Source organism: Mugil cephalus, chromosome 11 (assembly GCF_022458985.1).
Source record: "Mugil cephalus isolate CIBA_MC_2020 chromosome 11, CIBA_Mcephalus_1.1, whole genome shotgun sequence".
Classification (NCBI taxonomy): domain Eukaryota; kingdom Metazoa; phylum Chordata; class Actinopteri; order Mugiliformes; family Mugilidae; genus Mugil; species Mugil cephalus.
The window spans coordinates 10,811,099-10,838,939 of record NC_061780.1 but is presented as its reverse complement, the minus strand read 5'-3'; the positions used below and the strand labels follow the sequence as shown (position 1 = coordinate 10,838,939).

The window sequence follows — 27,841 nt, the reverse complement described above, 5'->3', positions numbered from 1 at the left end:
GTGATTTCACCGAATAAATACGACAAGATTTAACCAAGAAGTGGTGGGGCTTGAACATCTTAACAGTTAAATAGGTTTTAGTGTCAGGGTGAGGAAGTTGAAGTGTGTGATGACCTCATCTTTCAGTATTTTTGCAGGAAGGTGAACATCATGTCTAAAGAGTGAGACACTTGTTTGAGACAGAGTGTGAACTACAAGTACTGCTCAAGACAAACGTGGTAAGAATCCCCATTTAAGATCTTTTTTTTTTTAATTAAACTGAAAATTGCTTTTGTAAAACACATCAACAGCTTATGGGTGATTTAAAGTTTGCACAGTAACTTAAATGAATTTGTATGTTGCTACGCAAGTTAAAGGTGCAAGTTTGTGGTGTGAATCTGTGGCTTGCCCTCAAGTATAAATGTCTCTTGTATTATGTTACAAAGATGTAAGTTTTGTACAGTTTTGCAGTACCGTTTTGTTTCACTGTGCAGTCTCTTTCTAGTTTGTTGCGAGTCTAGAACAATAATCTCAGACTATGATCGACTTCATTAAAGCCATAACGTGCATGTTATCAACCATATATGGGAAGAAAAATAGAAATACCAGCATGTGCTTAAAAATTTGTTGCACGTTGTTATATTCCGTGTGTGAAGATTACATTTTTTGCTGTAGATGTGCTACAGAATTTGTCTTATGTTGAAGGCGAATTAAAAGAAAACACTGACAATTCAATACTGAACATGTGTCATTAAACAATCGGCACTTCGCCATATAACACAGACAACATACAATACGGCTTCACTTTGAAGTCAGTTTGTAGACTGCTTCATTTTAAAGTCTGGAGTCAGTGTTTGTCCCATGTTGATGTTAAAGCAAATTAAAGGATTATAAAATTTTCATGTCCCTCCAGAACAGAAAGGCATCATGGCCTGCGCCGACATTGACATGGACATCCTATCTGACGAGGAGCCGCTGAGAGGTGACAAGAGGGAGACGACAATTGCGCGACATTACCAGGCCACAGAGATGATTCCAGAAAACAAAGGGCCGCTTCACGAGCTGCTGAAGAAACAACCCGCCGTGTTGGGGGTAAGGCCCTTAAAACATCTGGACCCTTTGCTACATGTCACCCACTCTCTCTCAACCTGTTAACCACCCGTCTCTCTCTACCATCCAAACGCCAAAAAAGCTCGGCACACGGCCAACAATTACTGAACGGTTTGCTTCATGAAAATTGAATCAAAGGACTATAATGAACAAAATATAACACTCCAAACGACATTTCATAAATGTGAGTTAATGTGCTTGTGCTTTTCTGGGTGGGGTTTACATGTTCTCCCTGTGTCTGCGTGGGTTTTCTCCGGGTACTCTGGTTTCCTCCCACCTACAAACACATGCACATAATTGGTGATTCTAAACTGACCCTAGGTGTGACTGTGAATGGTTTGTTTGTCTCTGTGTAAACCCTGCGAAAGACTGCCGACCTGCCCACCTAGATTCCACCAACCACTGCGATGCTAGTGAGGATAAGCGGTAGTAGAGGATGAGATGAGATGATGTGATCAGATCTCTAAAGTAGAAGCCCTTTAATTAGTATGTGTGAAAATAAGGTTCACCCAAAGCCGGAAAAATGTATATTCATTGTGCGCCGTTAAAAAAAAGAGGAACTCTGTCAGTGGGTTTTTGTTCTCACACTGACATTTTTTCTCAAAATATGTATGAAATGGGGATATATGTATATGAAAAAGGGAAGTGAGACTGTAGCTTCTTTTACTGCCTTATCTACTTTTTCTCTGAAAAAAAAAACGATGTCTACCATCATCAATTTTTTGCTGATAACCACCTGATAAAACAAAAAAAAGAGTTTCCTGTAAAGATATTGCAGAGGAATTAGAGACGTTGAAAAGGTCTTAAATACCATTTACGCAGTTCTGGGCAGCAGCAACAGGAAATGGTTGAAGGAGGCTTTTGTGGTAGACAGAGTAGGTGTTAAGGCTGGAGTTACATATAATGACATAGACAAATGTGACAACATCACAAGTGCTTGGTGTGTTTTTGCGAAAACAGAACCATCACAGCTTTATTTCTTATTTAATTCACGCTACACCCATAAATCGAGAACTTCACTTTTTTTTTTTTTTTTTTAAAGACGATTATATTTTGTTTCTCATTTACTGACTTTGGTTTATTCAGTCAGTTTTTGCAGTAAAGGTGCACAGGAAATAATACATGAAGTTAAGTGTGTTGTAAGTGTGTTGCAACACTTCGCACATGCTCCTATCGCCCCTGAAGCCTTTTTATTATTATACATTACTTGAATTTATTTTTACATCACTCTTCAGATTTTCAGTTTGTCTCATTGTTGGATTCTGATATCCATGCGAATATGCTCATTCTTCTTGCAATGTAAATTTCACACTCTACACAAATGTATTGACACATTGTGAGTACCCATTAGCCTGTCTCAGCCTTCTTCCTGTGTGGCATGAATGCTCACCACCACCCCCAGTGTGGCACCCACCACTGAGGCTGAGAGAACTGGATCAGAAAACCAGAAACATGACTAGCGTGTGACTTTGCACCACTGATAACATGTTTCTGATAAAACTATCTTCATTTAGAATCGAGGAATGTTGATTGGTGATAAAAACAAAGAAAAAAATAATCACTTAAACGAGTCCAGTTGTCTTTGATTTAGCCCTGCATTTCAGATACACAGATCCGCACGACAGGTGAACGTAACCTCGAGCATTTTCTCTTATCGACGTTATCTGTGGGTAATTTATTTGCCTGTGGTACAGTCTCTGCAGATTGTGAGCGGCATCCTCAGCGTTGGTGTGGGAATTCTGTTTTCTGTGACACTGGAGATGAAAACCACCCTTCTCACTCTGTTCAGAGTCGCCCATCTGACTGGAGGACTCGTAAGTCTCTCTAAACTGTCAAAATGATGCAGCCTTGTATAAAAGCATGTATAAAAGTATATGTGTATTAGTGTTTATTCTGAGTCTCATTCTTCTCCCCCTACAGTTCATAATTGCTGGACTCATTTCCAACCTGCTCTTTAAATATCCAGCCCTCCTAACTGTGAGTTACAGAAAAATAAATAAAAAGCCAGTTGACAATAAATGTGTTTACAGACGAAGAGGACCATGTGAAAGTTTTCTGTATGATTTTGCTTTCAGGTGTCCCTTGCGGTTAACAGCGGCTGCATAGTCGTGGCGGTTATTGGTGCTATTCTGATAAGCGTTGACCTGGCTAAGTTCGAACAAGGCAACGAACCCTGGCGGGTAAAGACTGCGTTAAACACACGTCGGGCTTATCTAGCCTTACACATGTGTATCTCTATATACTGTGACTGAAAACGTATACATGTTTTTATTTCTAACAGATGGAGCTACTGGAACTTTGTGTTTTGGGGCTCGAGACTTTTCTCTCTGCAGTCCTCTGCTTCTGGTTCTTCAAAGAGAAAGCAGCAAAATCAAAATGATCAAATGTTTGATGTCTTTCTTTCTTTTTTCTTTCTTTCTTTTTTTTTACATACATTAAATGCTTGTATATGAAGGGAAATGAAACCGTGTACCATTTTTTTTGCATCGTGTTTGCCTGTTTGTTGCCCATACTGTAGTAAACAGCTATGCTGTACAACCCGTGCTGTGGTTTGCGTCTGATAATTGACTCGAACTGAGAACACAGGAATTGTGGCGAGCAAGCGTCAGCTCTTCTCATGTGCAAAAACCACTCTTCATCCCCTCGACTTCAGCGTCTCTTTGAGTAACGGTACTAGTGCACTTTTGTCGGCCTATTTGGAAGGGTCTCTGTGTGTGTGGTTTTTACACTCAGTTATCAGTGGAAATATCTGCTGCTTGAGTTCAGCTGCATTTCTCAAAGTTTCAGATGGCTTCGCATGCTGGCAGCTTTACCGGTGAATGAAGGAGGTTATACAGATCTGCTTTACGTGTGTGTTAATTTGAATGAATGCAATAACGTGTTTAAAAGATTTTATTCGTCTGTACAAATCTGTCGTAACAAGACTGGCAATAAGAGAAATATGACAGTACAACATTGTCGGGAATAGTTTTGTCTATTTTTTTTTTTTGTTGTTGTTCTGTAAAATACATCTACAATATAAACACATATCTAGTTCATTAAAACAAATGTACAGACCTGTGACGTACCATCGCGACAGTGTATATTTATGTGTGAGTTTTCAATTTACAGTGAAATGTAACGGTTGAGTTTGAGCCATTAAAGTCTCAGTGTTCCGAAGTTCAGCTCCTCTCGTTTTCCTTCTCCTGACAGCTCGACGACTTCACAGCTACGAAGAAAGACAAAAAAGAACACGAAAAAAAAAGTGAATTTCCACACACCCACTCAAATAAAAGAATGCAGAACGCAGACGGCATGCAACAAGAAGAATGTCAGTCAAGGGAAGGGGCCCACTTAAAACACCTTGTTACAGTAAAACAACAACGCACAACAGGTGATTTTAAAGGCCAAGGTTTTAGTGTTTCATACAAGAACAAGGACGTGAGAAAAATGAGTCAGACTGAATAGTTTTCTCGAATGTGTCAGTCCAATTCCATAATATTTCTATAGCGTATATTGAATGTTAATGACTACAAGTCTTTAGCTATGCATAAAGTAATATCACATGAATGAAAATACTGTTAATTCAGTTTTTTTGTGCTATATTAACAACATCTACTGAGTGATCTATTGCAGTTTAGAGCGACATTTATTTGTCCTAAATGACTATAGTTTACTTAAATGTAACTACAGATAAAACGGCTCCATTACTATATCTCTAAATTGTCCACTTAAATACTGGCAATAGTTTGCCTTCATCTTGGCTTTGTGTTGTTTTTAATTTTAACAAAACAAGTTTGATAAATGGCACAAAACCGAGGCCACGCCATGTAATATGTTCAAATATAACGTAATATGTTCTCGCACTCTAAAACAAAGGCTGTAACACAACATGCATGCGTTCAAACGTGACACCCTCGGCCCAAACGGATGCATAGAGGAAAATGAGAAGATGAGAAAACCAAGAAGAAAGCAGGCAAACGAGGCTCGACGTTTACACACGGCAAACCCTCAAGATTAGGCCCCGCGAAACCCGGCAGTATGTACCACAGCCATGCAGCACATGTCACAGACACCGTAAGCATTCTCACACAGATTAGTATTCAGGCCACGGGCACTTCCTCACAGATGTTAGTGAGGCTGTGAAGGAAATCAACACAGATGTCCACTCTTGTTGTCATATCGGTTACTTACTGAGCTAAAAAACCCGCTTAGCTCTGAGTCAGACCACTGTAGAGAGGCCTACTGCTATATGAGAGGTCTTGCTCTGGTAAAAATAAAATAGCAAAATAGTGGTGAGTGAAACTATTCTTACGGTCAGTCTGAAATTAAACCTCAAACAATAAATGATTATTTAAATAACCAGCTCCCCTAAGCAAGTTAAAATTTGCATGTCAGTCTAGACAACTTGAATATTTTGCTGTATTTTATTAACATTTTAATGAGGATAGCGTCAACGGTCCAGACTGAAAGGTTCTCATTTATATAATGTGCAAATTAAAAAAAGACTTTGCAGATGACGGTCTACTCTACGCTTTTCCAAAAATATGAATTAATACACGTTCAATGTAACTTAAACATGAATCTATATCCTATACAAGCTCCTCGCTACAAGGCAGCAAATTATCTTCATTGGTTTTTCATAAATATTAAAAGCTGCAACCACAGTTCTTTCTTTGTGACCGGTTTGTTTATGAACGCTAAAAACATTTCCCAGTGAGACAAACCTTCGCTTATTACACTGAAACCCAATCTGTTCATGGGTACAACAAGCTACTGTAACACTAATGTAGTCACGAATCGTTTGTTAAAACTGAAAGGTACTAATTTAGATGAACAATACTGACTAAACTAATTGTTCAGTGGTGCTGCTGAATAGTATTCTATACGCAGGGAGGTGTTGCACTACAGTGCCATTTAAAAAGTAAGTGCACCTCATAGGATTTTTCTACACTTTAAAACATCAGTGGAATTTCACAGGTGAAAATAAAATGAAATATCATAAATGTGCACTTATTTATTGAAGAAAAAGAATCATTTGCACATATCTGTGAGTAGTTTTCGGTATCTGGAGTGACCCCCCCCCCCCGTCGTCTCAGAACCGCTTCATTTCTGAGATGTCGGTGGGTTTTCTCACGTAATGTTTCTTTTAGGTCCTTCCACAATATTTTTATTGGATTAAGGTCAGGACAAAACATTACAGTGAGTTTGTTTGTGACTATTATGTGTCTTTGGAGCGAACTCTGTTGGCCGACCACTCCCGTGGAGGGTGGCATTCGTCTTAAATCTCCTGCATTTGTTCACAATCCGACTGTGAATTTATGGATTCCAAACTCTTTAGAGATGGTTTTGTAACCTCTTCCAGCCTGATGATCAACAATCACTCTTTTTTCCTCAGAAAGCTCCAGTTCCACAAACATGTGCTTGTAAAGATCAGGCTGCGACAAATCCCTGATTTTCTTAAACAAAAGCCGACACTGAACGCTACCCAACTTTCATTACATCAACTGGAAACACTCACTTTCTTTTGCATCTCACAGATGTAGTAATATGGAGTAATGTAGTAATAGTAGTAATATTGGCTGATTTTCCTGAATTAAAAAAATGCGCAGGTAAAATAATTCTGTTTCTTTTGTTTGATTGTGGTTTTGATCGGCTTTTCTTTATTAAACCTTTTTTTTTTAAACTTTTGTGTGAAAACCTGCTGAGTCTTCTTTATACAGAACTTATAAATGTCTTGGGGTACAAATAAATTTTTTAGTGCACTGTGTTGAACCTACACTCACAACGGTTACAATTAAGATTAATTAAAATTAATGTGGTTGTGGAAAAACATTTTAATTCAACTTTATCTGGATAAAAAAATAAAAACAGAGAAGATAAAACTAATCAAACTAAGATTAAAAAAAAAAAAAAAAAAAACAATAAAAAAAAAAAAAAAAAAAAAACTAAACAGAAAGGAGCTGTCTTTAGTTGCTCAGATTTAACCCCAAGCATGGAAAGGTATTGGTGTACACACTGATTGACACTGGGATTTTAAGTGTACACAACTGTGGGTGAACTACCTTCACAGTTCAAGCGTTGTGTTTGTGTAATACCAACTCTGAACTTTAACCCTAAATTATATATAAAAAAAAAACATGAATTCTAAAAGTAACAGAAATCTAACCTGTTTGGAGTTTTTTTATTCTCCAAACTATAAGACTCACTAACTTAATCAATAGGAAACAATATTCTTAGCTGAAAAAGTTATACACGTGTCTCCCACTATAAAAATCAGTCAGAAAGACAGGCGGGCCTATAAAAAAACATGTGAAATGTTCTTTTCATTATTTAGGCCTCTTTAACTTGGTTTGAGGTCAAACTCAGCACCACAGAGAAAACCATTAAGATTACAATGACTTAAATACAAACTCACACCTCTGCAATAACAAAGGAAAAAAAAAAAGTACAAACACTCACTGCTGTGATGAACTTGGTGCCCTGGGGTTGGAGGTCTTCATCTTTCTGGAACATCGAGGGAGACGGTATGGAGGAGGAGAGGAAAGAGGAGGGCTCGTTGTTGTTGTTGTTGTAGGAGTCCATGGTAATGCTCGGGGTCCCGGGTATGGTCAGGGTGCCCAGCCCCGTTACGCTCTCACTGGAGGTGCACTGGGAGGACGTCTCTGAGCTCTCGGTGACTGTCGCATGGCACGCACAGGGAAAGACAAGTGAATAAAAGAAGATTAAACAGTTCAGTTAGTTTGTGGGTAGATACCTAGTTTTGCCTGTTTGTATTTCCAGCAGGATTTGAAATGGCAAGACTTTGGCACCCCCTAGTGGTGGCAGCGAAAAAGACACCGTGCCCAACAGTAATCTAGCATCTACCCACTTAAAAGCGCGGTAACTGTGAATGGGTTTCATTGATTCAAACTGCACGTATCCAAACGTTGCTGTGTTTCCTGCTTTAAGAGGAGAGCAACGAAGGGTTTTATTTAAACACCGTCACTTTTTGCTAACAACAATGAACAGCAGACAAAAAGGCAATGACACGCAGGCACTCACTCATAGAGGGCTGGCTCCCAGTGTCCTGCTCCAGCTCGTCTTCCTCAATGCAATCGTAGGGCCACTGGGCGAAGGAGGGAACGCCGCCTATCGGGTACGGATGAGAGTGAGAGGGTGAGGAGTACAGGTGGAGATTGAGCGAGCCCAGCAGGGAGGAGGACGACTGGCTGCTGGAGGAGGAGGTACTGCTGTTGGAGATGGTGGAGTGCGGCCTCTTGAACGAGGAAGAGTATTCAAATGAAGGAACTGCGATGGACGCCCTGGTCCTAGACTCTGTTGGCAAAGACAAACACAGTGAAATGACAGGAAACTTTTTTGGGGGGAAGGAATAAAAAGAAATATCGTGCACCAGAATAAATGAATGGTTATGAGATGAATAACTAAAGAGAGCGAAAGAAACAGGATAGAATAATAGGGTAGAAAAAGAAATAATCAGTACACAAAACCAGCTCACCTGACCCCTTCATGATATAGTCTATGGCTCTGTCACTAATGGCTGCATCACTTGGCTTGATGTCCATGAAAGGCTTGCTTCCGATCCCCATTGACACCATCTCCTGCATACGCAGCTCTATAAACCCCCAAAATATAACCTCATCAGAGAAAGATCCTCGTAAAACTATTTATGTATTCAGTGAGTGAATATATACCTCTGTTTCTGAGCGCCTGCCTCCACAGGATCTTGCCAATAATAGCCGTCCACACTGCCTTGACCTCTGCTGAGCTGGCTTGGAGTATAAACGTGTCCTGTGACTTCCTGCGACGGAACCAGATCTCAAAGCGCAGGCCGCTGTCGCCGACGTTTTCAGTCATACCTATCTCTGCCGTCTACACGAAAGTTTTCAAAAAAAAAAAAGGAAAGAAAACAGATGAATTTCCATTTCAGAAGAGCCGTAGAAACGAAAAAAGTCCTCCTCAAACAATACATTCTTACTTTGAAGGACTGTTTATAGATGTAAAAGTCATATCCTCCCTCTATCTTCTTGGTCTTGCTGAAGAGGATGAGGTCTTCAAACAAGAAGACGTGACGAAGGTATTTCCTGCGTCCACACCAGACTATGAACTCATCCTGGCAGCGGAGCTGACCCTGCTCTTTAAGGTTCACCTGGAGAGGAAACATGGCCGTTCACATGCGTCAGAGAGAACAATACAATTCCTGGTGGGATTCTGACCTCACTCTGCTGTAAACACAACAAGATGACCTCCATTTCAAAAATAGTTTTGATGTCCTCCGTGTTTTGTGATCGACTTTTAATAGTGTCAAGCAGGTCTTGCGCTTTATGGATCTGTGCCTGCGTGTTACTACTCACATCACAGCCACGAATGGCGTCCATAGCCAGCAGGTCGTTGCCGTGGCGAAGCTGAAACTTGACCATCTCCTCCGCAGTGCGGAGGTCACTCAGCTCCTGCTCCTGGGACTGGCTGCACTCCTTTATCAGGTCTTTGAGCAGCAGGGCATATTTACTCATCCTCTGAATCGGCTTCAGTAAGTAGGAAGCCAAGTCCATCTTGTCCCCCAGCTCCATCTGCTTGTTCTGGAGGGAGAGACAGTGACATTTAGATGTTATTATTAGGTCCCCGTTAGCTGCTGTAACTTAACTGCGGCTACTCTTCCTGGGGTCTCAGCAATTTCATCAACCAAACAATGCAGCACAAAATAAAATACGTACATAAAATACAGTTACATTACATTAGCAGTTATGTTAACACACATTCATACAAACAGCAAACACGACATAAGACGCCTGCTCAAAATTTACATACGACTGACACTCTTACTCTGCTTACTGACAATTCATTTCAAAATCATTTATAAGGACGACTTGATATTAGATTTATTGGATAACATAACACATAAGGGAAATGAATAAATAGCTCAAATTAACACCTACACCATATCTGTAGTCAGCATATAACAGCAAGATTTTTTTTTATATATATATATATCCGGTAAATAAAAATACTTTTTACACTACTTCCTGAGAAAAAAGAAACAATGGTAGTTTATTCCATGCCACCATTGCACTGTAATGCAGTCTTTACTGTTTTGATCTCTGGTGTTTCCACTGTTATTATGTTTTTAGTGAGACATATTAATGAATATGAAGGAGATGGATTATTGTGGCATTAAAACTCTCCACAACAACTGAATAGGCGCTGAGAGACAGTAGTAAGTTTATAATATGATCTCATCGAAATCATCTGTCAGTAATGTCCATGTCAAGGTATTAGTCAGGCTTTCATGTTCATGCTATTGTTTGTCATCCATTTAGTGTGTGATTGCAATACCATGAGTGTGTGTTCTGAACACACTGGTCGTGACTTAACTTTAAACGTTTCCTTGTGATATCACCTATTTTCCAAAACCTGCATCTCTCCCAAATATCGTACCCTGTATCCTGTAATCAGTCATTGTGTGAGCAATGTAACCAGAGCAAAGCTTTCCAGACGCACCTTAAAGAATTCGTTGCCGTGGCTGCTGAGCAGAGCGTCGGACTGCGGCTTATTCTTGCTGTACAGGGCATACATTCCAAACTGATCCTCCTGCACACAACATTAACAAGTCACAACACTGAATACAGCGGAAAGTATGCCAACGTTTCAGGGCGCTTTGGCAAACACAATGTAGCTGCGGGTTCAGCCACCGCTTCATTCTAATAGCGAAACCTAGAGACATCATGCTAAGTAGCAGAGGGCGAGGAAGGGAAAGGCGCCCTGAACGCCGGGACTCACATGGCGCCGAAAGCAGCTGCTGATGGACAGCGGGGAGTGAGCGCACGCCTCCAGCTCCTTTAAGAAGTACTGGCTGTGGAAGTCCCAGAGTTTCTCCACATTCCCGAATATGATGCTGCGCTTCCCCCGCAGGTCCTGGGGCAAATCGAGGCGCTCCATCTCAGGGAAATAGTGCTCGATAATGTAGCTGAGGGAGCGGACATACTCCCTCTCTGTGGAAATCATTTCATCCATGATATGCTGCACTTTACTGTTGAACAGAAACACAAGGAAGGATGTAAGACGAATGGTGTTTAATAGAACTATAATTATATAATAATTATAATTATATAATAATTATATAATATTATATTATCAATATTATATTATATAAGATTATATTATCAAATATAACAACATATAACAATAAGTTAATGTCATATATTAAATGCATTTCAATATGCAGAATGCTTAATATTTTGGAAGGTTTGGACTGTTGGTTATTTCAGAGTAAACAATGTCTACTTGGGTTGTGAGAAAATATGAAGTATGTTTCGCACATAATAATCCAAATTAATAATACATACATGGTAATTTTGTAAAAAAAAACAAACAAAAAAACACATAAACTACAACTCATATGATCGGCTGTTTGTATCCTTGGTTGATCATGAAAATTCCTGCACTGAGTGGTTCGTCCATGTTCTACGCTTTAAACCACACAGGTATGAAGTAATATTCCAGTGCTCGCTCAGTGTCTCTGACATCGTTCACCTTACCTGCTTTGCTTCTTGCCATCCCCATCACTGCGTCTGTTGTGGATCCTGGAGGGGGTAGACATGCTGCGGCTGCGTCCCAGCCCAGGGCTCATCACATCGGGCCTCTGCAGCTTCTTCTCTGCAGACACATTATTGGCCACCTCCAAGCCCTTAATGTAGACGCCGGTGTAGCCGTGTATGTGGCTGACATCTGAGTGACTCTCTCTTGGGGTGAGCTCATAGCTCATGGTCTTCTTCATGATCTTCTTCAGTGGCTGCTTGCGGAGCCGGGAGTAGATGGGCTCGGAGTGGCAGGAGATGGTGGAGTCCACCGTGCAGTCGCTGTCCGTATCGTCAAACATGCACGGGCTCTGCCTCAGTTTGCCCTCGCAGTCAGGGGTGAAAGTAAAGTGCGACGAAGATGAGATTGAGCTGGTGGGGCTCTTGGGGAAAGGTACAGCAGAGTGATTCTTACTGTCCTCAAAAGCCAATGGTGCGATCACTGCAGGTAAACGCACACATCCATTAGCTCCGTGCTTCTCTGGGGTGACAGCAGGACTTTCTGCAGTCTTTAAAGAGTCCTCCGCATTGACATCTGCAGAGTTCGGGGCTGTTGTTTTGGCACGAGCCAGCATCTCTTCTAGCTGCTGCTTGGTCTCCTGACATTTGTGCCACAGAGTGTTCCACTGCTCAAGCTGCTGAGGACTCTCCAGTGACAGCACCATGTCATTGAGCGTGCTGAAGTTGTCCATTGAGAACTTGGAGGCCTCTGTGTAATAATCCTGCAGGACCTGCACCACAGACGGCGAATAGCTAGCAGCGGTGCTCTCTAGACTCAGGTGACGGAAATAATCCTGACAGTGGTCCATCCACTGGTTAGCCTACCGATGTAAAAGAGCAGTTTAGCTACTTTATACCACATTAAGATATACACTATTTAAACATGGTCCCAATCAGCGCACGACACGACTTTTAGTATATTATTTTAAGACTTATCTTGTGTAAATCAGTGGCATTATCATTGCTTAATCCAAAACGCTCACGCAAGTTGTTACATCGCCTATTACAGGATACACAGGTGTAATTTCTTTTATACTTACTGAGTCATAGAACTCGTACAGGTTGGTTAGGATGTCTAGCTTAGCTTTCCTCTGCTCCACCCTGTTTATTACAGAACCCAGATGTTGTTTAAAGTCATGCAGAGCTGAATCTGGAAGGGACCCGGGAAACTCTTCCACTAGCTGCCGGCCAAGCCTCTGCTGGTGCTGTCAGGATAATATCAGTTAAGCACTTCTAAGAGCTGCACACAGCGATCGTATTTAAAGGTTGACATTTAAATGCATTTATGTATTTTTTTTTTACCACTGACTCCTCCATAAACTGGTCCAAACTCTCTCTCATCTCCTTTATTTTGGCCACAGACAGAGCGAGCGACTCCAAAGGTATGAGCTGCTTCTCTCCCGCCACGCTGAACCAGTGATTGATCTGAGAAGGACAGAGCAAAGCACCCTCTTTATTATTCCGTTCGGTTAATGAGAGGCGGTGACATCAAGATGGAAGTTTGAGGTCACCTGTTGCGTTTTCTCCTCAAACCTGCGCACGTCCAACAGGCTCTCCAGCTGTTTCTGTGACTTGTTGGACAGGATCACAAGCTTATGAACCTCTTCATCTACTTGGTTGTACAGTGCATTCAACATGTCGACAGTGTCTCTGGAAAAAAAAGAAAGAAAGAAAAAGAAAATATGGGTTATAAAAAGCATTTTTTTTTGTCATTTTGATCATCACCACTGATCAACATTCTACTCCGCCTTGTACCTGTAGTTGTCATTCTCACAGGCCTCTTCCTTCCTGATGCGGGCAAGTACAGTTCCTCCCTCTAGACGCAGTCTGTTTAGGCGACTGTCGTCTAGTACGCACTTCATGAGATGCCTCTGCTGTTCTATCACTGCAGACACCTCCTAAAGCAAACACAGAAAAAAATAAAATAAAGAACTGTTACATTTTTTCAGTTCAGATCTAAAGACAAGCGAAGTAAAGCATTAACTCAAAACCAAAGGCGGACGACGGCGTCTGCACAGAGATCACGGACGGTGCCCATAAAACAAACAGCTGAACTGTTTACTCTTAGGAGGAAAGGGGCCAGCAGAAACCTATTGTGAGTAGGTTGTGAGCACATAAATCAGGAGGCCAGACTGCCCCGCGGGGTTCGGGTCTGACCTTAGAGGTCTTCAGGTCGCTGCTGGAGCTCAGTGTGTTGATAGACTCCTGAAGGGAGGTGATGGCTGCGCTGCAACTGCTGGCAAATGGTTCAATTTTCTGTGGGAGAAAGAAAACAAGAGGGGAGGGGAAAAAGGTGGAGGGAGATTATTAGTACTAACAATGTCAAAACAATGCTATTGCCACATGTGAAACTGGTCATGTTTGAACTGGCTCAGGGGTGCCTTTCAGTGCAACTACGTGTATCTTAGTAAAACAACAATTAGAGTAATTAAATTTTTTTTTCAGCAGCTAATAGTGCAAAGAGTTTCACCGCCAAGCTCTTAAGTGAGTTTACGAGCGTGTTTCTAATGCTGGTCGAAAGTGCAGCCGCCTCCGTGGCACCCACCTGTCTGAAGTGGATCCAGTGGTTGTGGTCGTAGAGGAAGGTGCCCTCCAGGTCTCGTGTGAGCTGCGTTTGGTCGATGTGCTTCAGCAGGGCCTTCAGGGATGACAGTGTCTCGGTCTGTGCCAAGCGAAAGAGAAACATAAACAGGCGTCCCGGCCTCAGTCAATATGAGCCTGCTGTCCTGCTTCAAAGCTTCAGCAACTCTGTCTAGCCACAGGCCAATTCCTCCCCAAATCTCTGCCATCGTGGCATGTAGTGATGGGATCAGATAAGAAACTCACGGAACGTGAGTCCAGAAGCAAATGCGAATTCTTGCAAATCCCTCATGAAATCTCTCATGACTACACTGCGTCCCGGACAAAATACATTTAATCCATCTGATAAAAAGAGCCTTTGCTTACCTGTACACTGAAGTCTCTCTCGGGTCTGGCTGTTACATCTTTGTCCACCAGGAACAGGACAGAGTAAAGTGCATTCGGTACTAGAGACTGAGAAAAACAAACACAACCAACTTTATGCTCACTTAAAACGAACAGTAAATCATAATGCATGTAGGTTCCCGACACGAACAGCTAAAGACTGCGATACAGGCTTTTAAAGTGCGTGTTATGATTTGCAGAATTATCATCTTTACATCAGCAAGAAAGGCATTATCATATTATGATGATACGTCTCTTGCTAGTAAGTCGCAGCCAACGCACTCCCACTGTGTGGTTAAATACAGGCAAGTGAGGACAGGCTTCTCCACGAGAGCCCCAAGGGCAGCTTTTTTTTTTTCAGAAAAATGTCCTGGAAGAGCAGTCGCTACAAATGTAAGGTGTGCCTCTTCAGAAAACCAAACTGTGAGAGAGGGTGAGACGCGGGACAATGGGAAATGTACGAAGAATGACATGGTACAATAACTCTGATGGGGAAACGTGGCATTACAGCTCAGAAGGCAACCGAGACTTCAGCTGGGCCTGAGAAGTCTCTGGGCGTGTTGGAGGGTAATTACATATTTTCCACTGTGGGCTCACCTGAAATTCAGACAGAGATGACAACAGAGCTGGAACGGGCTGCTGCCTTCTGCTGTCTATTACCACAGTTAGACCTTGATCACGCCTTTCTCTCCTAAAACCAGAGTATTACAGTTAGTCTGCTGCCTTTGCTAAACAACCAGGGAGCGTGCAACACCACAGAATTAGGATCTATCCCTAGAATGTTAGAAAAAACAGTAGCACTTGATTTAGTGAGATTTTAAGACATTTAATGTTGTACGTACAACAAATAAACAACAAATAAACGAAAGCATAATATCAATTTTATTCATTATACTACAAAATACTACGATGTGTAATCAGATCATCTAAATATAAACAGTATGTTCAAAATTGCTTACTGAGACTTTTTCAATTTGAACAATGCTTTAAATGTATATGTTCTTAGTAACAGTTAGAGGAACCTTAGGATAGTGCTATAAAAACAATAAATGCGTTCATATATTGTGGATGGACTGTTGCCGTGTGCACCTCAGGCGTAAATGACAGGTGTACAAGTTATTTCTGGACCCAGACAAAATAAACCTAAGTATGCGTGACTTACCGCAGAGTTGAGTAGTAGTAGCCCAGTAAACAGGTCAGGTCGTTGACCGTGCAGGTCTCACCTGCCCACACTTGAGCTCTTGTGCACACCTGCAGCACTGCCCTCCCACTGCGATCTCGGTTTCCTGGGAGACAGAAGACAGCGGGTCAACTCTTAGTGCCCGCAAACGCACTCTCATCTCGAAACGGGATGTTATACTTACACACAACGTTGTCTTCTCAATGAGATAATAAACTAAAGAACTAAAGAAAAGAAGCGTTGAACACCTTAAGACTTGTCTGTGGCCATTGATGGGTTGTACCAACGAAGATGGGGGGAAAAAAACAGATTCTTCCAATTACAGTTGAGTATCTGGTCATTTTGGTTTCAGGTGGGAGCCATGTGCAGATGTTCCTAATAATACCTCAACTCCTCACTGGTCATTTAAAACTAAAGAGTTGAATGCGTGGTTAAAACTTCTTCAAGAGACCCAACAAGTCCATTTGCCCTTCTATATGTGCAAGATTCCCGATGGGTGGAAACGAAAGCAGACATGTCCAGATCCCCTTTTTGCCTACCCGGTAAGATCACAGCGCCGGATGTGAGCAGCTCTTGATTGACCCCTGACACCAGTTTGGGAAAGGTTGAACTGCATACACAGGAAGAGCTTTGCACAGACGTCGATCTGATGGTGGCTCCATTTGCGGCTTTGGGGCTGTGTGACTCTTCATTTCTGTGCTGCCTGCTTTCGCTGCTGATGCCGTCATCGCGCTGCCCTGTGGAGATAAACATAAATAGTGAGCACACTAATAGAGAGTCTAAATGATGTTTACTGAGTAACCGCTGTTCAAAAACACAGTACAATCGCCACTTCCTTTCACCACTCTATTTTCTTACCTAGTAGTAACACCTCATGTGTTTATTAGTGGTAAGGTAGGTGTTGTCTACTGGTGAGCTCACCCTCAGTCATCACAGAGTCCAGGTGTGTAGTCAGTCTGAGTCAGGGGTATCTCTGGTGTTATTAGGCGTTTCACCTCCTCCTATTGAGAACTGTGTACCTCCAGGCTATCTTTACAGGAATGACAATCTCAAGTGGAACCAGAGTTCATAGACTTGATCCAGTACTTGAGGCTTGCACACATTCACACAGAGAGTACAGAATCTGTTTACTTCACTGTGTCTTATCGTGGCCAATAAAGAATTTCAAGTACAACTGGGCGGTGGCCACAGTATGCATAGTTTACAGTGCGAGCTGATAATTGCTTCGATCATTTTTTAAATTCAAAGATAAGATTTGAGTAATTGATCCGTTGGGTTCATCGTCCGCTCATGAACCTGGCGTTCCCCGTTCTAACAAGACCAAAATGCAGCTCTTACAGGGTTGTTATATAAATACAGATGTGTAAGAGCGCCTTAATCCACACAACCCAACACTCATCTACAACACCTATGCGGAACACACCATCTGCTACTTACATCACTGTTAGTACTATTCGTTTTAATGTCTGTATATTTAAGCATATGCCTCCCTTTGTTGTCACAGACAAAAGTTGATCACTGACAACACCCTGTAAAAACAGGGTATTACACAGCCTTTCTATTTCTGCAGACATACATCATCAAACTAACCCAAAAACAAGCCTCTCTCGATCTGTAATTATTTATCTGTGTGTGATGGACGCCCGTTGTGTGTTGTCTTTTAAAACTGTGTGAGGCCTCTTGTGTGTTCTACCCTGTTTTGTGACAGTAAACCCTCCCAGCTCAGACTCCATTGTCTTCAAACAGTTAGTGCATTTCCTGTGCGACTGTGTGACCAGGCCTGTGTTTGCTGCATGTTTTCTAAAATGCTTTTTCTGCCGAAAGTGACAAATGTAAAAGTGTCAAGATCTTTTCGTTTTTAAGGCATCAAAGAGACTTAATCAGCACCGGTTGCTTTGACGTATTAATCACGTGAGTGACTGTGGTCGTGTTATGACACTGCAGAGCTTGATGGCTCACACTGTGAGGAATACAACCCTCGCTGAGGATTTTTTTTTTTAAACTGGTATAAGTAAACACAGGTTAGGTCTCATGTTTCTGGAGGTAATGGACTCTCCAAAGACACAGGCCCAGTTTGAAAGACTTTTTTTTTTCATGCATCCCCACTGGCTGGTTAGTTCACAAAGGAAACTTCTGTAAATGAGGCAACCCATCTGGGATCAGTGCAGCCCCCATCCCCAATAACACTGCAGGGTCATCTCATTGTGGGATGCTGGGGTCCCTGTGGTCGGTTTACAGGGTTTACAGGATCCTTTGTCGAAGGCGGCTTTGCAAAAGCTGAAATACAATCCCCTCTGAGGTAATCTCACAAGCACAAAAGTGATGTGATTTAACGACAGTATTTTTTGCAGGTGGAGCATCTCTGGCACATTTATATCCACTTTTATTTAAAAGAAATTTTACTCACAGCTACAGCCGATGGCATTGCCCAAGATTTGAATTCAGAAAATTTTACTAAACTCCGTCAGTTTTCACCCCACATTTCTATTCACGGAAGAAGCTGTGCTTTCTATAAACAGCGCGATTCCCTAGGTGGTACTCTCACATCACGTCTTTCCTGAGCGACCCAGCGCATGCCAACACAAAACAAGACCGATAGCAGTAAAGAAAACACAGGGTTGTGACTAAATTTCTGTTTCCAGGGTAGGGCAATACCTGTCGCCTTAACGTGCCAAAGAACACACGGCAAGGGCTTTGAAAAGCAATCTGTCACCAGTGAAAGCATTAATGCTTCAAAACTGTGAGCTGACTCCGGCTCCAGCCATGTGACGAACTGTTGTAACCAGTACCGCTGCAGGGTATTATTGCACACTTGTTAAAAAAAAAAGAAAAAAAGAACGAACACCATCTACCTATTAAGAGGTTTTCATAGCCTAAGGTTATATAGTAATTTGATAAGTGATAAAATGGTGAGTCATGGACTGTCATCACGATTCAACCACCATTGGACAAAACCAGGTAGAAGAAGACATTTTATGTTATGGTGATGATCATTACTACTTCCAAACTCCTGTATTAAACACAACCTTATCTATTATGTTTTATGCAATTTCCTAAAACAGCAAGATTTTTGCTAATAAATCTCATTTAACGAGTTTATTGGGGTCTATTATGAGCCATTAATACACATTTGGGAAAACTTTTGAGTATTTACAACAGCAGACATATAAATAGGTATAAAAATTCAAAATAAACCACCTGGCCATGTGAATAATGTTGTCTATCATGTTGCTTGTTGGCTAAATGGCAACACATGTTTGTAGGATTATTAACAACCATAAAAAATTATACTTGACAGACACTTAAAAATGATTCCAAACATGCATTTATGGAAAGCTTCATATCAGGCACGGAGCATCTTTGAGCAAAATGAAAGCATGAGACATACCTGACTCATCCTTGCTGCTTCTCCTCTCAGTACCAAGAAAGGCCGCCTCAATATCCAGCTTCCCAAAACGAAGTGCATAACCATTCATCAGCTTTTTTGGGGAGATGCCACTTGAGCCTCCAGACGAAGATCGCTCCCGGTGGCCTTTAACCTGGCCTGCCTTGTTAGTCCTCTCCAATGATTTGGAACGTCTTTCCGCTCGTCTCTCGGCGCTCCGCAGCCCCCTCTGTAAGTAAAGCAGAGGTGTGCTGGGCCTGGAGTCGTCACCACTGAGCCAACCCTTGCTGCCCAGCCTCCACGTTAAGTGTTCTCTGGAAGAGGTCCGAGTGTCGGGGCTGCTGCCCGGTGTCACTGTTCTCTCTCTTAGGCCAGCGCTGTGCTCTGGGCTTTCCTCCAGGATGGATTCAGAGCTGGACCCGAGGCTCATAGGGTTCTGCAGGGCCTCCATGTAAGACTTCCTGAAAAGTCTCCTGCTCTCAAAGGCCGCAGAGTCTCTTGGAATGCGTCGTCGTGGGCCTGGGTTACTGAGGTCTGTGCTAAAAGAGAGCATCTTGGACACTCTCTCTGTTCCACTACTGTCCTCATGCCCCTGTTCTATACCACTCTCTTCAGTGGGTCTTTCGATTTTAGTGACAGGTGTAGCAGGATCAGCTGTGCTGACGCTATGGTTCTCACTGCTGGAGTCCATGTGGTTTCTGTTTGGGGAGGTGGGCTCAGAGAAGATGGAGTCAGTTCCCTGAGAGTGCAGAGACTCTCTGGAGCTGCGGTGGCTGTCCAGCGTTCCTGTGGATCCACTGGTGCTGCAAGTGCTAAGATGGCCACGGAAGCCAGCTCTGCTGCAGCGCGCTTGCATGATGGCATCCGCCGTGCTGCTGACAAATAGCGGATTGACCACGTTCTTCCACGGTGTTCTGTACACAGCTGTACCGGTGGTAAGCAGACAGTTTTGGAGTGGTTGCAGGTTTCGTTCACGTGTTACATTCTGCAAGAACTCAGCTGTGAAGACGCTGCCATACATGCTCTCTGAAATGGGGATTTCTGCAATAGCCTGCCCACTGGCTGACAAACATTTTATCACTAGTTTAGCAGCCTTGCGGCCTAAAGGAACTATTTGTAGGTAGAAGTCTCCTTGCTTTAGTCGAACTTTGTGAAGAGGGGCAAGCTGCAGGACGACTTTCTCGTGGATGCAGAGGGGCCAGCCTTCATGGTAGAACAGCAAGCCTCTGAACCTTACCTGAAACGAAACAAGAAGTCCGTCAATACCCACTCCCATAAAACACCGTGCGTCATGGCTCAGTTGTGGTAAGGCTTGCATCATTTCAAATGACATCTGCAAACCTGTGTTCAACCCATGTTTAGCTGTAATAGAGAGGGATGAGGCTTTCACGGGACTCGCTGGATGAATCACTCTCAAGAGATCTTTTGACTGAAGACGAAAACTTGTCTGATCAGGCCTGGTTTCGCAGCAACCACAGCACAAACCTTCAGCATAAAACAACAGACCCTTGGAGCTAAGGCACAGTGCTCAAGGGTCGACTTTTTTCATCTCTTACGAATGTCAAGGGAAAGCCCAAGGAGGTGATATGCCTCTGGAGCCTCTCATATTGCCTCCAATACAAAGGCTCCCATGCACAGCGAGCTGTTCTCAGGGGCTAAGCTTAGGTGAAACTATTGCTCTATGGCCATCGACACAGTGTAATCACCAGAGAGATGAATACAGAGGAATAAAGTTTCAGCGCTTTGGTCCTAGAGCCCTAACCCACAGCAATCAAAGCTTGTGAGACGGAATATTAAGTTTCACTATGGACCCAAGAGAACATGGCAGCCTCTCAAGCAGACCACGGCTTTTCTCTGTTCCCCTATTCAAAGAAAGATGGCCGCTTTTCAGCTTGTCTTTGGAACAATAATCAACTCTGTCTCATTGTCACTTTTCCCACTCAGCAAAAACATTCGGCAGCATTGTTCTCAGTGAATTCTTCTGCCGTTTTTTTTTCTTGTTATTTCAGTAGATGAGTTAACATGTCCAGATACCACAACATAGTTAGGTTTTCCTTCTCGTGTCCTCACTGTAACTTCATTTATATTGGATATTTCAGATGCCAAAGAGAGATCTGAGTTAAGCATCTCCACTATTCTGCAGTAAATCACTATGGTTAGTACCAGGCAAACCTCTCACTGTGCTGTACCCTAAAAGGAACACAGAAATAAATCACAGGAGGTATTCCTGGATTCCTCAGTTTATCCCCAGGTACTGTTTCTATCGAGCACTCACGCAGGTTTCTTTCTGGATGATTTGCAGGATCCTCTTGGCAGGAAGCAAGAAGTCAATGAGGCAGCGGAGCCCGTCTCCACGGTACTGCCTCTCCACCACGCTGAAGAGTTGCCAGAGGACGGTGGCAGCAGTAGCAGTGAAAGGACGGTACAAGGCAGACAGGGTGCTCTGGATGCAGTTGTCCAAAGACTCAGCGTCCTGAAGAAAACAAGAAACGCGTATAACCAGATTAATGGTATTTCTCAGAATACAGTGGCAATGATGATGAGCATTCATTAGTACACAGGATAAGATGTTACAATACCTTGTTCCAAGATCCGATTCAAAACACATTTAGAAGCCCAGTCCAACTGAAAAACCGACCAGCAGGCTAGCGGTCAACAAGTTTGACAATACAAAGCAAAGCAACGTCTACCAATTGTCTTAGCTTGGATATGTTCAACGAGCTGGGCGACCAGAGATTTAATTCGTAATACGTCATCTGCATAGCATGTGCACTACCAGTCCAAAGTCTGGACACACCTTCTCATTCAATTCAATGAGAGGGAGTGTCCAAACTTTCCCATTCTATTCAATGAGAGGGTGTGTCCAAACTTTTGACTAGTAGCGTAAACACAACAAAATAAACTAAGATGCATATGTACTGTGTATGATTTTAATCCGACTCTGCTTGACAGTCAGGAAGTTTGAACGCGATGGAGAATGTCAGCTGTCCCGGCGACGGGAAACACCTGGTATGAGTGACGTCACCTTCAGCGGACATAAACAGTTAATCTGGAAAATCCAGACTGAACTCCAGTTGTGGCCCGGATGGAGGAAAAGCTACCCTCTAATAACAACCATGTCATCGCTGAGTATTATGTGATCTCTACATGACCTGGGCCACCACCACCTGTCCCCCAACAGAGCAGACGACATGTCCAACATAAATCCGATAAACAGACAGGACAAGTGTGATCACAGCAGTCCTGGATGAGGTTGACCTGGCGTTGTAGTTTTGTTCGGGGTTCAGACTATGACCTTCCTCCATTCAGTCATAGCCAAGGCCAAACATCACGCCGCTATCTGTCCTTCCTGACTGGAACACAACAGTGCAATAGAGACATCTGCCTCTAATGATAAGCACCCAGATGAATAGCAATGCCAGGGAAAATCTCACACCATAACAACTGTATATAGTATTAAAGAATGCAAACTTTTAATATGCAGCTCCTGACGTCTGTTTTATTACTTTCCTTTCTAGTTTTCTGCTACATTTACATGACAAAAGGGGCATAAAAAACTACTTGAGATCGAGAGATCGCCTTTACTTTGGTGGATTTCGTCCGTCAAACAGCCCATGTTTCACCCTTTGTAGGATCTGTCCCGTTGATCTAAGCAGCTCAGCACCATCAATTAGAGGAGAGTGAGTACAGTTCAGCGCATTCGTACACATGCCACGACTCTACTACAAGGCGCTCATTGTGCACTCCGCCTCTCTAAGTGGTATGTGCCGTACAGTGTTGGTGCCCTGAAACAAAACGCCTACTTCCATTAGCAGTCAGCGTGCTTTCAGTGAGACAAAAATGTCTCTGGGCATTAGTCACTGTTGCACCCAGGAGGAGAAGAATAACATGGCGTTTTATTGGAGGAAAGCTAACAATGGGAGGAAAGCCCTAGCTACTTAGTTAGGACAGGCCAGCACGTTTCTCTTCAGGTTCCCAAGGCAGAAAAACAGTAGTAATGACAAAAGCAGTGTTTTGGAGAACAATTACTCAACAACTGAGGTCAATTACGACTGAAAGTTTAGTCATCATAGAGCAAAGGTGTGGCTGGCTGTGTAATCCAAAATTACACTGTGGACACAAAAAATGAACAATAGCTGGATTAACACCATGTTTACTTTTAGAGTGGTGACACATGTACATTACATAATTGTATTGCTGATAATATTTTACATAAGGACAATGTGGTTTTTCTACTTGCATTTGAAGCAAGTGTCACCTGCCTGGTACGAGACATATTTGCATGTCTCAGCAGAACGACTGCGCTTAGCCCCCAGAGTTGAGCTTCCCATCCGCTCTGAGCCACAGAGGAATGCAGTGTGTATAGTTGAGTATGTCTAGCTTCCGAGCTTTAGCCAGGACAGGAGCAAATTGGGAAGTCCCACCCTTTCTGATGCCAGGTCTTTGTGCGGGGCTGCCAGTGTGATTGGAAGACTCAGGTCGTAATTATGGGCTTTAAGCTCCAGGTGGGACACTTTTGTCCTCGCTGTTGGTAAACCAGCTGTTCAAGAGAGGTAAGTAGGCTAAATGGTGTGGAACAAGCAAACCAAGAGGACTGATTCTTCTCGTTAAGAACCCACTAAAAATGGCATGCAGTGGCATTAACAGGAGCTCTTTAAGTTAACTAAAAACATGAAGGGCAAATCCTTTTCTTAGCAGGTAACATTAAACTAGATCTTTAAACTAATCGTCTGAGAAAACAGAAGAAGTAGTCAGGGGGAAAGAAAAAGTGAGAGACACACAGAGACAGAGACAGTGCACATGAGGTGGTCACTGACACATTTAGTGGGTCAGGGACACAAAAGATACTGCCTACCAGGCCTCCAGTGGAGCATAAAGCCACCCGGGGTGTGTAACAGGAGAGCCCTGGAGCCCCCATACAGGCCGCTCACTAACCAACCTGCTAGCAGCCTCAAAGGCAGCAAGATAACAAAGGCCACAGGTTGCTCAGACCTGCCCCGCTGCCAGGTGCCAGGATGCCAACAAAAGAGCCTCGAGAGACCTCCACATTGAGCCTGCAGTTTGATTCGGCTTTTGATCTGCACCAGCAGAAATCCTATCTCATGAGAGGGAAGGATAAGGAGAGAGACCGGGACGTGTGAATCGGGCAAAAGATCCACACTGTTTTGATTTAAAAGTGGCTTAAGAGACAAAGTTGAGTTTCAAACCCAGATTAACACTCACACGTACTAACACCACCTGCAAAGGCAAGCAAGTTCTCTCTTCAGAAGATACAAAAGACACTTGATGTTGTGAGGTTATCTCGGCAGATAAACTTTAACCCAGAGAGGGACACAATAATAGGTCTGTGAGGTAAGGTGATAAAGTCGCCCACATGCATCTCGACAGCAAATGGTACTATTTTTAAATTTTCATTCAATTCTGTTCCATCTACAGATTTTGACAGTAATTTAAGAACTAAAAGGAACATTTCTGCTAATCAGGCTATGAGAAGTTGACAAAAACATAATTTGAAAAGCATCAAAACTGATAGAGAAGGAAAGGTATTTTACTACTTTGAATAAGATAAAAGTAGCCTAATATGTCTACAGATATGTCTACAGATTGTTTACAGATTCCCACAGTGATTAAGACTGAATTCATGTCATAGTTGGACAACTAATGACTTTTTCCTATGCAGGATGTGGACAGAACTGACAGGATATTGTTCCTGGGCTGCACCGGCAGACCTCGCCGCCCCTAATAGATGCACGTTGTACTGTATGGAACACATCATTCACAGTTTTTGAGCAAGTGAACACACGACAAAGGAGACAAAAAGCGAATGGGGCTCCTTCAAGCAACATCAACCTCAGTGATGAGAAGTGACAGCGGAGACAAAGGAGACTAACAAAGTCTGTTGATACCTCTCTGGGGTAAATATAGAATGGCTGCATTCCAAAACAAGTGGGAGGTTGACAACGTATCAGAGAGGATACAAACGTGTGTTGTTCCCTGACCTCCAGAAGTGATAAATAGTCTGTGAATCAAAACTTGTTTTTACTTGCTGCCATTGCTGATGTTGGCAGACGGAGGAAATAGGTTGATGTCTGTACCCACTGAAGCAATAAATACAACATCTGAAATACATTTTTTATTTTTAGTTCTGGGGTCCAGGTCCAGTGTTCAGCTCATCTATCAAGACCTTACTCCTAACTTGTATTTGTTTCAGCATATATCTATATATACACACACACATACATATATATAGTATATATATGTCAGTTGTGAATGTATACATTGCAATTTGAAGTGACACCAGATGACAACATTTATCTTCCTTTACTGATGAAAAATAGGAACATTCAACCATGGAATTCATCAAACGGAGTCAAAATCAAAGGTTTGCACATTGAGCAATAACATAATAAGAGATCAGCGCACATATTGCTCTTGCTTCTACCTCACATGCGTGCTATATTGTGGCTGCAGAGCAAGAACTCAAAATATCATCCGTCTCTGAGTTGTCTCTGGAATGTGTAAAATAACACACATACATTACAGTCGCTGGACATCAGCAGCAGCCAGGTTTGCGTTCAATACGGTAGAAAAACACATCAACTTTAGGTTCAAACTCTTGCAAAACACAAAGCAGCGGTTTACCAAAAAAGTTACAGTAAAACTTGCTCGTACCTTGATACTCAGGTAGTTGTCACAACTGCGGGACTTTGCTCTGGAGTGCATTTTCCCCAGTGACAGCATTTAGGCACCAGAAGAAGCCTTCAATAAATAATGTGTCGGCAACTCCGAGTCCAATTTATAATCCACGCGGCTGTCAGTCATTGCTGTGATACCAACAGGTCCGACTGCATTTCTCCTCTCTCCCCCCACAAGTGCCTCTCTTTCTGCGTGTTGTGGTGTCGGACAGCTGGAGCAGACTAAACTCCAGAGCGTGAGAGAGGCAGTCCGCTGGCTTCCCCGCCACTCACCCTCCCTTCCTCCAACATAACCTCCCCCGCCCTGCTGCTGCTGCTGCTGCTGCCGCCGCCGCTGCTGCTCTGCTACTGAAGCCTCTTCCAGCTGGATAAATGCACACGGCAGCAACTTCAGGCTCATCATTCAGAAAAAAAGAAGAAAAAGAGAAAGTAAAAACACGCCACCTGACCTGTCCGCCCCAGTTGCCGCGATACCAACACCCAGCAGGCACCGGACTCGGACCAACTCCTCTGTGCCACCACCCCCCTCCCTCCCCTATGACCCTTTGCACCCCTACCTCCACCGGCAGCTCCCCTCTACCCCTCTTGCCACAATGGTTCCTCTTTGTCCTGACAATGCAAATGGACTAGGGTTTCAGCTTATTCTGCTGCTTTTCAAAAGGAAAAAGAAAGGAAGACATCAGCATAGGATTGGTGGCTTAGGTCACTCACTACAATGGCATTCCCCTTAAATATTGTCAGGGGAATGCCCAATCCTTTAACCGGCTCTTACAAACCACTGACATATGTGGGACATCCTCCTGTTACTGAAGATGGATCTGACATCTTCAAAACAGATTGACTCTAAAGAACATTAGACAAAGAAGCACTGAAAACAGGATGACTCTGAGTTAAATACGAATATACTAAATCTAAGAACCCACTCACTTACGCACAAAAACATATGCATGTTCTACAACAGGAATGCGGCCAAAGTGACAAGTTGGTGAGCAGTCAACAGTCGGTCCTTCCCATTTCTTCCTAAACACAGGAAATCCTTGTTCAGGAGAGAATACGCTCCGTGAGGATGCGCACAGAAAATGCGATGATCACATTAAGTCTGCCTGTGTAAACAGAGAAGGTAGTGAGGGTAGATAATTAGGTTGGTTTATATTTAGAGAGAGGCACTAGATTCTCGTCAGACGTCATTAGAGTCGGACATCACAATGAGCCGAGAGGGACAAGAAGACGCACTGCCACTGGCTGGCGTCACGCGTTACCCTGGGGGGGCACACTCGAACACTCTGTGCTTAGTCTCGTGTCCACGAAATTATCAAGACGCAGAACATTCATGTTTGACGTAGGACATTTACGGGCAACAAAACAAAGAAACTTCATAGTAAAACGAGAAGAGACAGCATCTCATACTCACAGCGCACGTTGTTATAGTATATACATTGGATCTACATTTAGTCTTATTTAGTCTTAGTCTTGTATCTACTCTATAATCTGCTATATAAACAGAAGAAGGCATACCTCACGTATCCACTATGCAAATATACACTCCGCTCTTGAACTCGTGCACTGTTTGTGCCACGACTGACCCTATAATTTCTGCTGCCTTGGCCTTTTCCACTGGGCTGGTTTCACTGTGTGAGAGGGCAGATCTTTTCCTTTTAAGTTTGGGTTGGCCTTTTTTTCTTAATCCTTACTTATCGAATTTACTTCAAATGAGCAACTAAGTGGGTCGAGCTGAAGTTTTTTTTTAAATTATATTTTGGACATGTTGTATTTAGTGAACTCCCAAGATGACTGTAGGAGAGGCGACAGGAAATGAGGGGGGATGACAACAGAGGAATCTCTTTTCCAGGGAGGGCATATAAAGTAATGTAAAACAAGTTCCCAAATGTCCCATTCCACAATCGGAGCATGGTTTTCAGAGATTAGTTAACAATGTTTAGGTCATATTCAGGTCAAATCAATGTACAACCACCTT

The 27,841-nt window shown here is 42.8% G+C and overlaps 2 protein-coding genes across 3 annotated transcripts; one reads left to right on the top strand and one right to left on the bottom strand.

The window, feature by feature from the left end:
- The first annotated feature begins 96 nt into the window (after positions 1-96).
- Positions 97-4,253, top strand: si:ch211-269k10.4 (uncharacterized protein LOC100150242 homolog). The gene is made up of 6 exons (XM_047598662.1): positions 97-218; positions 893-1,071; positions 2,784-2,903; positions 3,010-3,066; positions 3,165-3,269; positions 3,371-4,253. The coding sequence occupies exons 2-6, from the start codon at positions 907-909 to the stop codon at positions 3,467-3,469; spliced, it is 546 nt and encodes a 181-aa protein (XP_047454618.1). The 5' UTR covers positions 97-218; positions 893-906; the 3' UTR covers positions 3,470-4,253.
- On the bottom strand, positions 3,966-26,133 carry zgc:158766 (uncharacterized protein LOC100009641 homolog). Of its 2 annotated transcripts, XM_047598657.1 has the most exons (24): positions 25,844-26,133; positions 21,447-21,644; positions 19,175-20,408; positions 16,326-16,523; positions 15,769-15,892; positions 15,204-15,297; positions 14,589-14,675; positions 14,188-14,304; positions 13,800-13,898; positions 13,398-13,540; positions 13,154-13,292; positions 12,945-13,067; positions 12,683-12,847; positions 11,604-12,463; positions 10,846-11,095; positions 10,567-10,656; positions 9,423-9,647; positions 9,047-9,217; positions 8,763-8,940; positions 8,567-8,683; positions 8,113-8,385; positions 7,531-7,748; positions 5,263-5,335; positions 3,966-4,297 (listed from the first exon to the last, which is right to left on the bottom strand). In XM_047598657.1, the coding sequence occupies exons 1-23, from the start codon at positions 25,910-25,912 to the stop codon at positions 5,291-5,293; spliced, it is 5,217 nt and encodes a 1,738-aa protein (XP_047454613.1). In that variant the 5' UTR covers positions 25,913-26,133; the 3' UTR covers positions 3,966-4,297; positions 5,263-5,290. The 2 variants fall into 2 exon arrangements, with proteins under 2 accessions (XP_047454613.1, XP_047454614.1); XM_047598658.1 differs by lacking the exon at positions 5,263-5,335 and having other exon boundaries at positions 25,844-26,131.
- Positions 26,134-27,841: the final 1,708 nt, after the last annotated feature.